The 13,751-nt window shown below is 41.8% G+C and overlaps 1 protein-coding gene across 2 annotated transcripts; it reads left to right on the top strand.

Annotated features, from left to right (window-relative positions):
• The first annotated feature begins 317 nt into the window (after nucleotides 1-317).
• LOC136463702 (uncharacterized) lies at nucleotides 318-10,489 on the top strand. 2 transcript variants are annotated; one of them, XM_066462679.1, is made up of 18 exons: nucleotides 318-602; nucleotides 676-775; nucleotides 1,330-1,386; nucleotides 1,479-1,525; nucleotides 1,634-1,667; nucleotides 1,810-1,900; nucleotides 2,150-2,241; nucleotides 2,458-2,532; nucleotides 2,965-3,059; nucleotides 4,265-4,394; nucleotides 5,487-5,576; nucleotides 6,902-6,961; nucleotides 8,733-8,824; nucleotides 8,982-9,047; nucleotides 9,149-9,212; nucleotides 9,331-9,419; nucleotides 9,568-9,688; nucleotides 9,899-10,489. In XM_066462679.1, the coding sequence occupies exons 1-18, from the start codon at nucleotides 541-543 to the stop codon at nucleotides 9,956-9,958; spliced, it is 1,425 nt and encodes a 474-aa protein (XP_066318776.1). In that variant the 5' UTR covers nucleotides 318-540; the 3' UTR covers nucleotides 9,959-10,489. The 2 variants fall into 2 exon arrangements, with proteins under 2 accessions (XP_066318776.1, XP_066318777.1); XM_066462680.1 differs by lacking the exons at nucleotides 318-602; nucleotides 1,330-1,386 and having other exon boundaries at nucleotides 673-775; nucleotides 1,430-1,525.
• The last annotated feature ends 3,262 nt before the right edge of the window (nucleotides 10,490-13,751 follow it).

The following is a 13,751-nucleotide window of genomic DNA, read 5'->3' as shown; positions in this document are numbered from 1 at the left end:
TTTGGCTTAGCAAGAATCGGAATCAGGCCAATTTACACAAAAATGGTGACTTTCTTAAAAAAAAATCGCGTTTTGCCGCTAGCGGCATTTTCAGCCAATTCTCATTCTGGCGGGAACAAATTATTTCGGCAGTCTGCTCCGCGCAAGAAGCGCTCCTCCCGGCTCCAGCCGTTTTGCAATACGCTCCCCACGCTCCGCTCCCGGTTCGCCTCCTTCCCGTCGCCCCCCTTCTCCACTAGGATCCGGCCGCGGCGGCGGTCCCTTCGAGCCCTCCTTTCCCTCCACCTCGGCCTGGAGGGCTTCCCGAGCCTCGGAGACCTCCCATTGCTCGCCCTACACCACGGCGGTGGCTCGCCCTCCTCGTCTTCCTCCACCGCGGCGGCCTCCCGCGCCGTCGAGCGTGAGCGAGTTCGGGAGCGCTACCAAACATGGAGCTTAGCTGGAGCGGGAGCGCGTGGGAGCTGGTTGGGAGTCCTACCGACGAACAGGCCGTCAAACACTAACCGAGCGGCGCCTAGCCGCCTTCCTTAGCCGTCGCCCATGGAAAAGTTCCTCGTGGCGGCGCCGCCTCATTCTGGCGAGGAGCCCTCGCCGCCTCCCAGGTGCTCCGCGCCGCCCAGAGCCACGCTCGATTGGCCGCCTTTCACCGCTCTCTGAACCTCTTCTGGCCCGCAGGAGACACCGGTGGAGGCGCATCACCGTGGAGCTGGACGGCCGCATCGATGCCAGGTTCCGGCACCGGGAGTCACGCCTCCTTCTCAATTCTTTCGCCGAGGTGCCATACTCTTGAAACAGATAGCTGTTAATCGTTTTGATTTGGGTTCTATTGTTGTTTATTGAGTTCGCCATTGGGATTTCTTAGTAGTAGGAGTTAAACAGGATGTGGAATTCTCCAGGGCAAGTTTTGAACATTTAAAAAAAAAAAAATTATAGTAACATAATCCTAGTGTAAGTATCCCTTTTTAGTTTATCCTAGCCTAACTAATCCTTTTTAGTTAATCCTAGCACAGCTATATGTTTTTGTTTGGAAAACAAAATGTAAAGTAATTTAGTGGAATAATAGAGCATAAAGGTACTGTGATCCGGGAGAAATATCCTTAAGATGTCGCAAAACTCTGGTTCCTTATGGATTATGAGCTTCACAGCTTTTGCTGACTAGCTTCTAAGGTCTGTTGGTGTTAAAGGTTATGTGCTGGGGACTAGGAGCTTATATATCATCTCTTTGGGGAAAGGAAAACGAGGGCCATTTTTGTCCTTTGGTTCTTACATTCCAATATACATTTTTTTCAATATCGATTTAATATTCTCATTTACTTTTATCTTGACAAGATTGGGGCATTCGATCACAAGTATTACATGCATGGCGAGGAACGGTGTCAGACATATGTAATGCTGATCCTTTGATTTATGTTTTGCTTGCAATGCCCAGCTGCAGTACTTCATCCAACTGACGGATTTATTGTGATTGCTTCCATCAGGTGGATCGAATGATTAGTGCTTCAACTATAGATTTTCATCCAGCAAGGTCAGCCTTTCTCTTTATAGCTCTTTGGAGCTTTACCTTACATGATTTAGAGTTATGTAATGGTCACCTTCCTACAGTTTCATTTTAACAGCTACTGTATTTGAACAGGGAGGGTGTTTCAGCAATAGAATTTGATAGAAAGGTAAAATGCATATTCTGTGCAAATGTAATTTTTCTAGTTTAGCATGACTGCGAATTCCAACTCGTCGCCTTCCATTTTTTCAGAACAAAGTTGTGATACGAGTAACATCAGAGCATCCTCATTTCTGATTTTAATCGTGCAGGGAATATACCTTGCATCAGCAACACTCTCAGGGTGTCTGACAGTGCATGACTTTGAGACCTTGTACTGCTCTAAATACGGCCCATCATGCAGTAAGTTAAAACTAGAACCCACATGACCTCCTTTCTAACTTGTATTGTCTTCTGGTTAACATTATTTTTCTCTAATCATAGCTTCCTATCTTCATTCGATTTGGAAATTAGAAATCAGGTTAAGAACCTGACTTTTCCTAGACAAAGAGCTACCTCTGCACCTTCTGATGATACATTCTTGTCCGTGCAAATCTAGTTCTAATTTTCTTAGCTTAGGCTTAGGTGAGCAACTTACTTTTTTGTTTGTAGGTATGCCAGATGAATCATCAAATTATGTGCTCCATATATCTAACCGCATTCCCCTAAATGCTGTCCGATGGAATCCAGGAAACCAAGACGAGGTACAGTGCATATTTATTCTTAATGCAGCATGGGATGTTCCAGTTTCAGATACTTCAGTTCCCAAAATATTTTGCTGCTTGATACTATCAATGTTTACCAAGCCTAACTACCATGCAGCTTTGGCACTACAATCTGTTTTGTAATAAAAAAAGATTGAGATATTTATGAGTTCATTTGGTTCCTATGTATTTTATTGTCGAAAATACCTGCTGCAGATTGCTTGCACATCAAGTCAAAGTGATAAAGTTTTCCTCTTTGATATTGGCTATGTCTCATCTGCACCAACTGAAGTAAGCCCCCTTTTGTGTTGTTCCTCATAAACGCTTCGCATTTTTATGCAAGGAAAACATGTCTGCTATTGGTTTACATTAGCAAATCATGTGTTATCCTTTCCCTTTTCTATCTATTCCTAGATTATCACACATTGCTGTCTCTTACTTTGTTCAATTTATTTTCCCTACTGTTTTTTTTTGTCAGTTATGTAGCTGCATAATATACAAGAATTTATGATAAAAATAGTGTCGTGGGTCTGAATCAGAGATAAGATAGACCTGCTTCCATCAGTATGAACAAAATTTAAAATTCCACAATGTAAAAGAAAAGGTTTCTAAATAATATCTTTGTACTTCTTTAAATATTGTAAATTAGAAGGGATTATAGCTTTACGTATGAACCATTTTCTAAACATACATATCCTCTGACCTGAATTATTACCATTTTAGGTTTTGCATAAAGGAAAATCCAAATTCCCCGCGCTCTACTCTGAATCCTGCAAGAGTCTGACTGATATAACTTTTACTTCAGATGATAAGTCACGGTAGGTAACAAATTTCAGGGCTATTCACATCTTCATGCTATCACAGTTGCCTCTGTGAAATAAGACCAATAACAAAATATTGCTATTTAGTGCTGTGGAGCTTGCTCTAGACAATCAAGAGCATACCATGTTCTCTGGTTTTCTTTGTCCATAGTCCCTTAATCAAGACATATGGACAGCTGTGAAGCTAAAGAAACCAAGGACTGCTAAACATGATGTGTTACCGAATAAATGTAGCTATGTGGGTTGGGCTGGGTGCCTGGGTGAGTTATCGAAGAAGAATAGATGTGGATTCTGCTGGTGGTTGCTGTTCCTTCATGAACGTAAATGTCTTATTTTTGTGGTGGCTGCTGCCTCATAAATAAATAAAGGTTAGCTGTTTTATTTAGGGGAGAAAATTGGGATTTTGCCCTTATGGCAGGTGGGCTTCGCCCAAATGGCATCAAAGTTGTGGGATTTGCCTGAATGTCCTTATGAAACGAGTCTACCCTAAAATACCATTTTGCGATTTAAGCCCCGTTTTAATCTTTTTCACCCAAAATTTGGACCTGGAGTGACCATTTTGCCCCTGTGGTCTTTTACCTTTCCCCTCTCTCTCCCCCCCCCCCCCCCCCCCCCCACCCACCCACACACACACACACACACACACACGGGCTCTCTCTCACTGCTTCTTGGGCGTCATGGCTAGCACCAGCCCCGCATTCTGGGTCAGGAACTGGGTCATCATCTTCGATCTCTCCGGCGTGGCGCTGGAGGTCTTCGCCAACAGCTTGTGCATCATGGAGGCCGGGGATAGACTAGTGTTTGGCTGCGGTGGGCCAGGGGCAGCAGGGCATAAGGAGAGGGAGAGAGAACGGGAAGATTACTAGCGTGAGAGAGGGGTATGGCTGATTCAACATGCAGGGGCAAAACGGGAAGATTAGGCCTTTGTTTTGGCCAAAAAATTAAATGAGAATTGAAATGGTGAAATGGTATTTTAGTGTGTAGGCAATGCTTCATAATGGCGATCTAGTGAAGCCCACAAACTTGATGGCATTTGGGTGAAGCCCACCTGCCATAAGGGCAGATTTCCAATATCTCTATTTAGTGTACTTGAAATGTCATTATCAATATCTTAGTGGTATTTGAGGCGTACGTACCAATATGCAAACAAATCTCTGCCTTGTTGGAAATATGTGGATTTTCACTTACCAGTTCTTTCATAGGATATTTGCATCTGGCCTTGATGGGGCAGTGTACATGTGGGACAGGCGGTCAAGTAAGACACACTGTCTTGAGCTTATGGCATCTCCAGAATCTCAGTTCAACACTGTCAAACTAACTGTGGATAATCGGGTATGCATAAGAATTTAAAATATTCAATAACAGATGTTGCTTGCTTCTTTAGATTACTTTGTTTTTATATACAATGGTGAAATTAATCACGGAATATGCTGTTTGAGAACGACATCCCATGAACTTAATCATCTTGTTATGATAAACCTAATGCTATGGAATTCTGTTTCACAAAAAGGAGGCTACAGCTGGATGAGAGGCCCTTTGATGATTGGTGTGATAATGCAAGCCAGAAAGTTACTTGTCAGATCAGAAAGGGTTTAACTCTCTTACTTATCATTCTACTAGGGGTTTGGTCAATTTGGAACCACCGTAATCATTGTCTTCGATGGGTTTTCCCCTAGTCTGTTACTGGCAGGTGTGATATCACTTGTGTTGAGGCTTGGGTTCCTATGTAGGTTGTAGCTATGTGAGATGGAAGTCCAGGGTTTGAAGCCCTGACGGTGAAGTGGCACCGTGCTGCGTGACAGCACAGAGAGGGAGGCGAGGGAGGCACGGGTAGTTGGAGAGATTGATTGAGTGTTTAGGTTTTATAGCCTCATGTCCTATCAAACTCAATTTCAAAGAAACTCCACTCTAATATGATCCGACTAATAGAACTGGACATCGTAGTGCCAGGCTGAGAACCGCGTCGCTGGGCGCACCAAGGCTTTGGCGTCACGCCTCAGCCACGGCTCCTCTTCCCCCTGCGCTGGTACATGTTGCCAACCATAACAACTTGTTGCTGAGGAATTGCAGCTATGAGGTTTGGCCGGGGCTCAAGGTATTTCACATATCCTTGCCCTTGTGCTTGATGAGGGTTAATTTTAGGTCGACGTCGGGTTTTTTCCATGCTAGCACTGGCATGTATGTTTCCATAAGCATAGGAGTTAGTGGGTGTGTGGTAAGTGTTAGAAGGGTTTCTCCAAACCCTTTTTTCTGCTTAAAACAAAAAGAAGGCTTTGCTAGCTGTTTTATGTTTTCGATGTGCTGTACATTTTCTATTATCTTTGCCGCCTCATCTGATTTGCACCCTTTCTTAACTTAAGCAGTCAATTAAATTTTTAATTATCAAGCCATCCCATAAATGGGCATTTACCATTTGTTTTGCAGGCTGCGTTTGGTGCAACTAAAAATGGCACAATCCATGTTTGGGATCTCCGTGGAGGGAGGGCATCAGCTGCTTTTCAAAGCCACAATGAGGTGGGTTTTGGTGTTCAGCAGATTAACTTTATGTATTCAGCACACGTGGTTCTGCAGGCTTTTACTCCATGATCAGCTTGTAACACGCAAGCTAATTGCCTGTATCTCCCAGAAGTTGCTTTAGCCCATCTGTCATGTACGAAAAACTCATAGAGTGGTTTACCCGTGCCAAAAGGAAATGAACATACCAGTTCTCAGGGAAATTAAAACATCCAGTGTGCTGAAGCCTAATTATGATTGATTCAGAACCATGTGATGTCATATGAAACTTTTTTAAAATTTAAAAACATGAAGGATCCTATAGGCTCTATCATAGTTATTAAGAATTAACTCACGGTAAGTGGTGTAATCTAAGTAAATTTAAGGTGTCAAGCATTGGAAGCCTACTCCCCCCTCCATGCGAAAAGCAACTAGCAAGAAGTTTTGTGTCCTTTCGGTCTTGGCTACGTGTTATCTGGTTTGTTATGGGTTGTAATTCCGTAATGCTTGTGGCCTAAACTGTTAGGTGTTGGTCAGTGACCCATTCAATCAGCATGCTTCTCTAATCAGAGACTCAGAGTTGTAGGTTGATCCGACGGACGGGTTTCACATACTTTCCTTCTGTTTCTCTTCTGTCTTTCTTGGTATGAATGCTGTATTTCCGTTATGCCATAATGGAAATGGGGGAGATCCTCGATTCATTTTCTTCAATTAATAGTGAAGACAAAACAAAGCACAATAACACCAAGAAAAACAAAGAAAACAATACCCACAGATGCCGCCAACGCCTACCAGAGATCTGGCACAAGGTTATCCAACTGGAACTCCAGGGGGTGGGGGCCCTCATGACAATTCCTCCATTCAGGGACATGGTACCAAAGGCATTGCCATTGTCTGCCTTGTCAGGGAGCCAAGCAGATCCTTGGGCTGGAAAATCTCCCGCAACCCACAAACCCCTGCCTTGTCATGGCATCGTTCTAGACTCTTATAGTTAGTCTAGAGCTCGTGTATTTTCTTCACAGCGGCACACCTGTAACTGTTTTGCCCGGTGTGTGTTGATTTTTCTTTAGCCTCTCCTTTGTATTATTTCTTCTCTTCTAAATGAAATAACACACAACTCTCTTGCGTTGTTTGAGAAAAAAAATGTCACCGTTGATGCACCGATCATGGCCTTTGTTTAATACCAAACTATTCTTTGAAACTGTGCAGACTTGTCAATCCAGTTTGTTAATTAGTTTGAATAGAACCATCTATGCTGTAGGTAAATTCTTTGGAACCTTTTTCATGCAGCAATGTATAGTTGTATTGATAACATGAGGGTTTGTATTCTTGGTCAATATTTCCAGGTTCAACAATTGCTATCAGTGAAGCTATCAACGTTGTTGGGCAAAATTGCATCACTAAAGGTACGCAGAAGAAAAAGAAAGACTTGTTATTATGGATTTATCTGCTAAAAAAAGAACATACCACTCTTCGAGACACATTGATGCATTTTGTGTACACATTGAATGTAATTTAGAATTGCTTTTTTAACACTACCATTGAAAGCATCCAAGATGTTGACTACAAGAGTATTGACATTTAGAGGCATACTCCAAAAGAGTACTGTGGTCCTATCCTGTGACCTGGGTTCAGAAAACCATTTTTATTCTTAAAATAGGGGCTGAGATTTGGCATCCCTAACCAGTGGCGAAGCTAGAGAAAATTAGAGGGTGGTGCACTTGCCTTGTGGGTGCATAGACTTGTGCTATAGTTGGTGCATATATGGTGAAATTTTAGAAAAAAAACCATTGTTTTCACAAATTTTGGGTGGTGCATTTGCACCCACTAGCTTCTAGCTAGCTTCGCCCCCTAACAACCATACCACAGGTCATCTAAAGTCAGGCAGGTCTCAAAATTCTGGTTGTCATGGTTACTGAGATTTCCAACTGATCCGTTCGAGTTCCTAGCATGCAAGTTCATAAAGATGTTGGGTAATGGTCCCTCCATTGCTTGACACATACTTGTTACAGTCCTTCTGAGTTTTCGAATGCATGATATTTTTTGTCTGCTGAGAATACAACTTTATGTTCATTCCAATCTTGGTTTTTGAACCTCCTGAATCCGTTTTAATTACAATGTATACTCATCTCTGCAGAAAGTATATTCTTACACTTGGACTGATACATTGAAAACACTTTGGATTTTTAACATTCAAAACCATAATATATCCTCCTATTTGAATTTTTTTTTCTTGTGGACCACTCCTGAATTTCATTACCATGGTAATGAGTGCAAAGCATTCAATGTCTGCGATAAGTATGCGTATCACCTACTAGGCTACTACTACAAGTCATACTGCAAGCAACACCCTGGATTGCCATACTCCAACTTCAGAAAATTGCCACAGATAACCAAAATCTACTAACACAAGATTACAATCCTACCATTTTGTATTGGATTTTGGATGCAATTTACTCTGCACTAGTTGGCCTTCTCCAACAATATCTCCCATTTAATATCTCCTTCAAGTGTCAGGTCTCACCTTGTTGGTCCAGCACCTTCGTGCTGCTGAGGCATTTCCTGTCTTGGATGGAAATGCAGCACCACTGCATGCAACATGGCTGCCCCTTCTCAAATGTGCTGATCCTCTGGTTTCTGCAACCCTGCCCACTAGTAGACAATCTCGGTAGGAGATTTGATGATTTTGTTTTCATAGTATGCATGGTTTCACTTTTTTCCCTATGGCCCAGCAAATACCACCTGGGCCAACCATTCGGAACTGTTTCCCCCGTAGAAACCAGCTATAAAATCCAAATATCATACTACCCAAAAGATTCAGGTGCACAGTTAACTCCCAGAACAAAACTAATACTCCATACATATTTAGGTATGGCACATCCAAAAAATGTTGAATTGATTCTTCTTCCTCACAATCACAAAAACTGGATCTGGAGTCGCCCTGCCATTTTCTTCTCTTTAGATTGTCCCTGGTTAGCATAACATCCTGAAACACCAACCGCATTCTGTTATATTCCAACATTTTCAACGAAAACGTCAAAATATATTTGTTTTTAGCTGATTACATGATATACACCATCATTTTTGACATTACTCATAAATTGTAGAACATGGAACCATTTCTGATTCTGAAACATATCTTTTGCAAACTATTATTTTGGCATTTATATTTTTCAGGAACAATCAAACATTGTTTCAAGTCCAATTCTGTCTATAGACTTCAACCCTAGTTGTTCATATCAATTGGCCTTCCATCTTGATGATGGCTGGTATGTATCTCCGTTTTCCCCTTTAAGGATCATTGTTCTTGTTAGAAATTTCTGTCTATGATCATTTCAAGTCACCATATTTAACCCATGATAACTCTTCCACTCATTTAAGTGCATTAGATCTCAATGAATTTCTTCTACGCACATCTCATGTTAGGTCTGGAGTCCTGAATGTTATCAACCTCAATGTGACTCACCTTCACTGCCCTCCTCCTGCTTGGTTGTAAGTATCCTGCTATGTATTTTGTTTGAAGCCTAGGTTCCTACAAATATTTTTAATTAAAGTATGCCTGTTCTGAGGTACTCTTCCTTTTCTCTTACTAGGGAGAGTACGGACTTGGCGCTGCAAAACCAGTTAAGAAAGCCAACCTGGCTGCCGACATCTTCTGTAAGAATATTACAGAGTACACTAAACTTTAGTACCTGCAAAAAGTTTTAATGAATGCTGAATGATGCACTCCTGTTTATTGTTGAGAAGTTCCCTTGATGTTAAGCAATTTGTCCAGATTTATGCAGTTGGATCTTCTTCATATGATGGTATTTATCTACTGGACTTTCATCCAGATACGAGCTCTGCATGCCATGTGGACTACAAGTAAGCTGCTCTACCCTTTGTTTTTGTTTGTTTTCTGGAGACATACCTAAAGAAGTTCCAGACTTCCGGTTATTTACCTTTTTTTTATTTTGCCCATTTATCATATGATATTTATTGTCTTTTTTCCCACTTGTTTTCCACATTTCAGAGAGGAAACAAGAGTCTCCGAGGAAAATCAACCTGCAGAAAACAAGTCTGTTCCTTTATCCCAAAGGGTGCTTTCTTGTGCAGCCCATCCACTCAGTCACACCATAATTGCCGGTACACAGGTTGGTTTCGTTCTGTGGTCTCATACATAATTCCTGCAAGTGAGAATGAAAATATGTGTATGCTGAATGATATCCTTCTTACCTTCTTTTATGAAACTATGGAATTGGAGAGTTTTATTTATTTTGTTAAGCCTCAGATACCATTCTGTATGAATCCCATCAATTTGAGTGAGATTCAAAAACACTGACCAACTATTTTTACCTCTCCAGTTCTCATCGTTGCTCTTGTTATCACAAAAGTACAAGACTATCAGAAATCCAGAGTCATGAAAACCTGCCATTTCCTCCACGCAACATCTCGAATTGTGCATTTGCAGAATCATAATGGTGTTTTCTCATCGCCATCGTGCAATAAAGAATTATGTGCAGCATGGAGACCTTGCTGGTGCCACTGAGTCTTCAGATCTAGTTGGCCGGTCACTAGGTTCAAAGTGCTGCCAATAACCGGCTTCCAAGAACTGATGAATATGCAGCCATTCACACAAATGCCCTGTGTATGCTGGTATCGCCACAACCTGTGCTAAATTCTGTACATTATCTCCGCTTCTCCAAGTTGTTTGGCCAATTTTAACATCTCTCGATGTGCCCTTGAGAGGGTGAGACCTATCTTAGACTGCAAGGCAGGTGCAGGGTGTAATGACCTAATAGGCTAGGGGATCTTGTATTCTTGTACCTTCTCTAGGAATGGCACTGTTCCTAATGTTCTCCTTTAGTTTATCGCCCTGTTCGTTTGGCTGATAAGTCATATCTGAAAGTATTGTTGGCTGATTTGTTGTGAGGAAAATACTGTTCGTTCGTTGAAAAAATACGGATTATAAGTTAAACGAATAGTGCGCATAACTGTACAGTTTCATTACTACTCTATGTGTGACTAATAAGTCAAGAACAAAGTACTCCCTCCCCAAAGAGGATGTAATTCTAAAATGGTGCTATGTTAAAGTATGGCCTCGTTCGCTTTACTGAAAAAACAAGGTAAAATACTGTTTCGGCTGATTTATTGTGAGAGAAAAATACTGTTCCGTCTAAAAAAAGCTGAAAAGTACGGATTATACGAACGGGGCTAGAGATTGACCAAATTTATATTAAAATATACTACTTCCTCTGTTTTAGATTATAAGACACTTTGACTTTTTTAAATGTATTAGTTTTTACTAGTGTATATCACTTGTTAAAAAAGACCCCGTTCGCTGGTCTGAAACTGGTTGAAAACACTGTTCTGGTTAAATTGTTGTGAGAGAAAAATAATGTTCTGACTGAAAAAACAAGCCGAATATGGGGTAAGCCGAACGAGACAATAGTGTATATCTAAATACATAGTAAAATTTATGTATCTAGAAAAGAAAAAATATCTTATAATTTGGAATGCGTAATATTTATTGCACAGAATAGGTATCATTAGATTCGTTATGAAACATATTTTTATAGTATGCTCCCTCCGTCTTAAAATACAGTGCATCATGACTTCTAAAATTTGTATTAAAATATAGTGCATTCTATAGGTGTCAATGCCTAGATTTGACAAGGTTTATTAGAACAACAACAACAATAGCAAAGCCTTTAAGTCCCAAATAAGTTGGGGTAGGCTAGAGTTAAAGCCCAGTAGAAGAAATCAAGTTTCAGGCACATGAATAGTTGTTTTTCAAGCACTCCTATCTAAGGCTAAGTCTTTGGGTATATTCTATCCTTTCAAGTCTTCTTTTATTGCCTCTACCTAAATCAACTTTGGTTTTCCTCTGTCTCTCTTCACGTTATTATCCTGGCTTAGGATTCCACTGCGCACCGGTGCCTCTAGAGGTCTCCGTTGGACATGCCCAAGTGAAAGCTCTAGTTTGGTTTTGGTTAATTGATGAAACCCTAAGTGCTAACCTAGTTTATCAAGATGATTATGAGATAGGTAGCACTACTCCAAGTGATGAAGCAATGGTGAAGATCATGACAATGGTGATGGTATGGTGATGGTCAAATGCTTAAACTTGGAAAAGAAGAAAGAGAAAAACAAAAGGCTCAAGGCAAAGGTATAAAATGTAGGAGCCATTTTGTTTTAGTGATCAAGACACTTAGTGAGTGTGATCACATTTATGATAGATAGCCGTACTATTAAGAGGAGTGAAACTCGTATCGAAATGCGGTTATCAAAGTGCCACTAGATGCCCTAATTCTTTGCATATGCATTTAGAATCTAGTGAATCACTAACACCCTTGAAAATGTTTGTGAAAATTTGCTAACACATGTGTACAAGGTGATACACTTGGTGGTTAGCACATTTGAGCAAGGGTAAAGAAGACAGAGGTGATGCCAGCGTCGATCGTGTGACTGGACGCTGGATCTAATTGCACCGGACGCTGACTGCTTGCGTCCGGTCGCGCTGACCTGGCGGCACAGTGCCTAGGGTTAACCACCGGACGCTGGACTGTGTCCGGTCAAGGTGGACCGGACGCGTTCGGTCGAAGAAATACGCCTCGGGGAGCTTACTGGAAACGACCGGACGCTGAGGCTTCTGCGTCCGGTCAGTTTTGCCGGAGCGTCCGGTCAGCTTCGTAGCCGTTGAAATCTGACGAACAGTGTTTGAAGCTAGTGACGCGTGGCGTCCATCGGGCGATCGGCCGCTGAGGGCCAGCGTCCGGTCAGTCTGACCGGAGCGTCCGGTCAGCCCGCGTTGTGCCCAGTAAAAGGGTACAACGGCTCTGATTGTTGGGGCTTCTATTTAAAGCCCCATGGCCGGCTCAAGCTTCAACTCTTGCACATTTTCATTAACATAGCAACCTTGTGAGCTTAGCCAAAGCACTTTCACTCATCTTCATCATTGATCCATCATCATTGTGAGATTGTGAGAGAATCCAAGTGCATTGCTTGAGTGATTGCATCTAGAGGCACTTGGTATTCGTGTTGCGCTGCGGATTTCGCTTGTTTCTTTTGGTGGTTGCCACCACCTAGACGGTTGGAGCAATGGTGGAGGATTGGCACGAGTCGGTGATTGTTCGTGGCCATCTCTGGTGATTGTAAGGGGAGTTGTACCTTCCCCGGTGGAGCGCCGAAAGGTAACTCTAGTAAATTGCTCGTGTCATTGAGTTACCTCATTTGTGGGTCAGTTCTTGCGGTATCCTATCGTGTGGACAAGGTTTGTGAAACACCTCTTAGCCGCCGAACCACCAAGTGTTGGTCGATACAACGGGGACGTAGCGTGTTGGCAAGCACGTGAACCTCGGGAAAAAATCGATTGTCTCTTGTCTTTGGCATTCTCCCGGTGATTGGCTATATATTCATCTTATGATTGGTTCATCCCCTACACGTCGGTATAATCACCATACTCACTTATTTACATTCTTGCAAACTAGTTGATACAAGCTCTTTAGTGTAATTAGAATTGAGAGCTTGCTTTATTATTTACATTCATCTAGTTGAGCTCTTTAGAGTAGCAAGGTTGAGAGCTCTTAGTGAGTAATTACATAGCAAGTTTATGTGCCTAAGTAATCATTGCAACTAGAATTGTTGAATAGGTGGCTTACAACCCTTGTAGAGCTAGAGCAAGTTTACATTAAGCTATTTGTCATACTAATCAAATTGCTCTAGTTGATTTGTAGATTTTTAAATAGGCTATTCACCTCCCTCTAGCCATATTAGGACCTTACAAGTGGTATCAGAGCCATGGTCACCGTTTGATTGAAGGCTTAACAACATCGGTGTCAAATTATGGCTCAAGTTATGTTCAACCGTGTAGGGGGGGGGGCAAACCACCGTTCTTTGATGGCACATGCTATGACTATTGGAAGAGAAAGATGAAAATGTATCTTGGTTCAATCAATGATCAAGTATGGGAAGTGACAAAAAATAATTATGCTATCATTGATCCCGACAATCCCACCAACCAAGATAGAACCAACAAGCAATGCAATACAATGGCTCTCAACACCATATACAATGCCATTGATTCTAAGGTGTTTGAGCAAATCAAGGATTGTGAGAGAGCTAATGAGGTGTGGACAAGATTGGAGGAAACTTATGAGGGCACACCGGAGGTGAAGAGTGCCAAGTTGTATATTTTCAAGGACAAGTTGACAAGCT

The sequence above is a fragment of the Miscanthus floridulus genome, chromosome 7 (assembly GCF_019320115.1).
Source record: "Miscanthus floridulus cultivar M001 chromosome 7, ASM1932011v1, whole genome shotgun sequence".
NCBI classification, from domain to species: domain Eukaryota; kingdom Viridiplantae; phylum Streptophyta; class Magnoliopsida; order Poales; family Poaceae; genus Miscanthus; species Miscanthus floridulus.
This window is presented reverse-complemented; position numbering and strand designations above follow the sequence as displayed.

Bases quoted from the DNA above. Each gene is read 5' to 3' on its own strand.
- LOC136463702 (XM_066462679.1), top strand. From the start codon at position 541: ATGGAAAAGTTCCTCGTGGCGGCGCCGCCTCATTCTGGCGAGGAGCCC. The intron at 1,526-1,633 runs GTCAGCCTTTCT...GTATTTGAACAG, and splicing joins ATAGATTTTCATCCAGCAAG to GGAGGGTGTTTCAGCAATAG. The intron at 9,213-9,330 runs GTAAGAATATTA...CAATTTGTCCAG, and splicing joins CCTGGCTGCCGACATCTTCT to ATTTATGCAGTTGGATCTTC.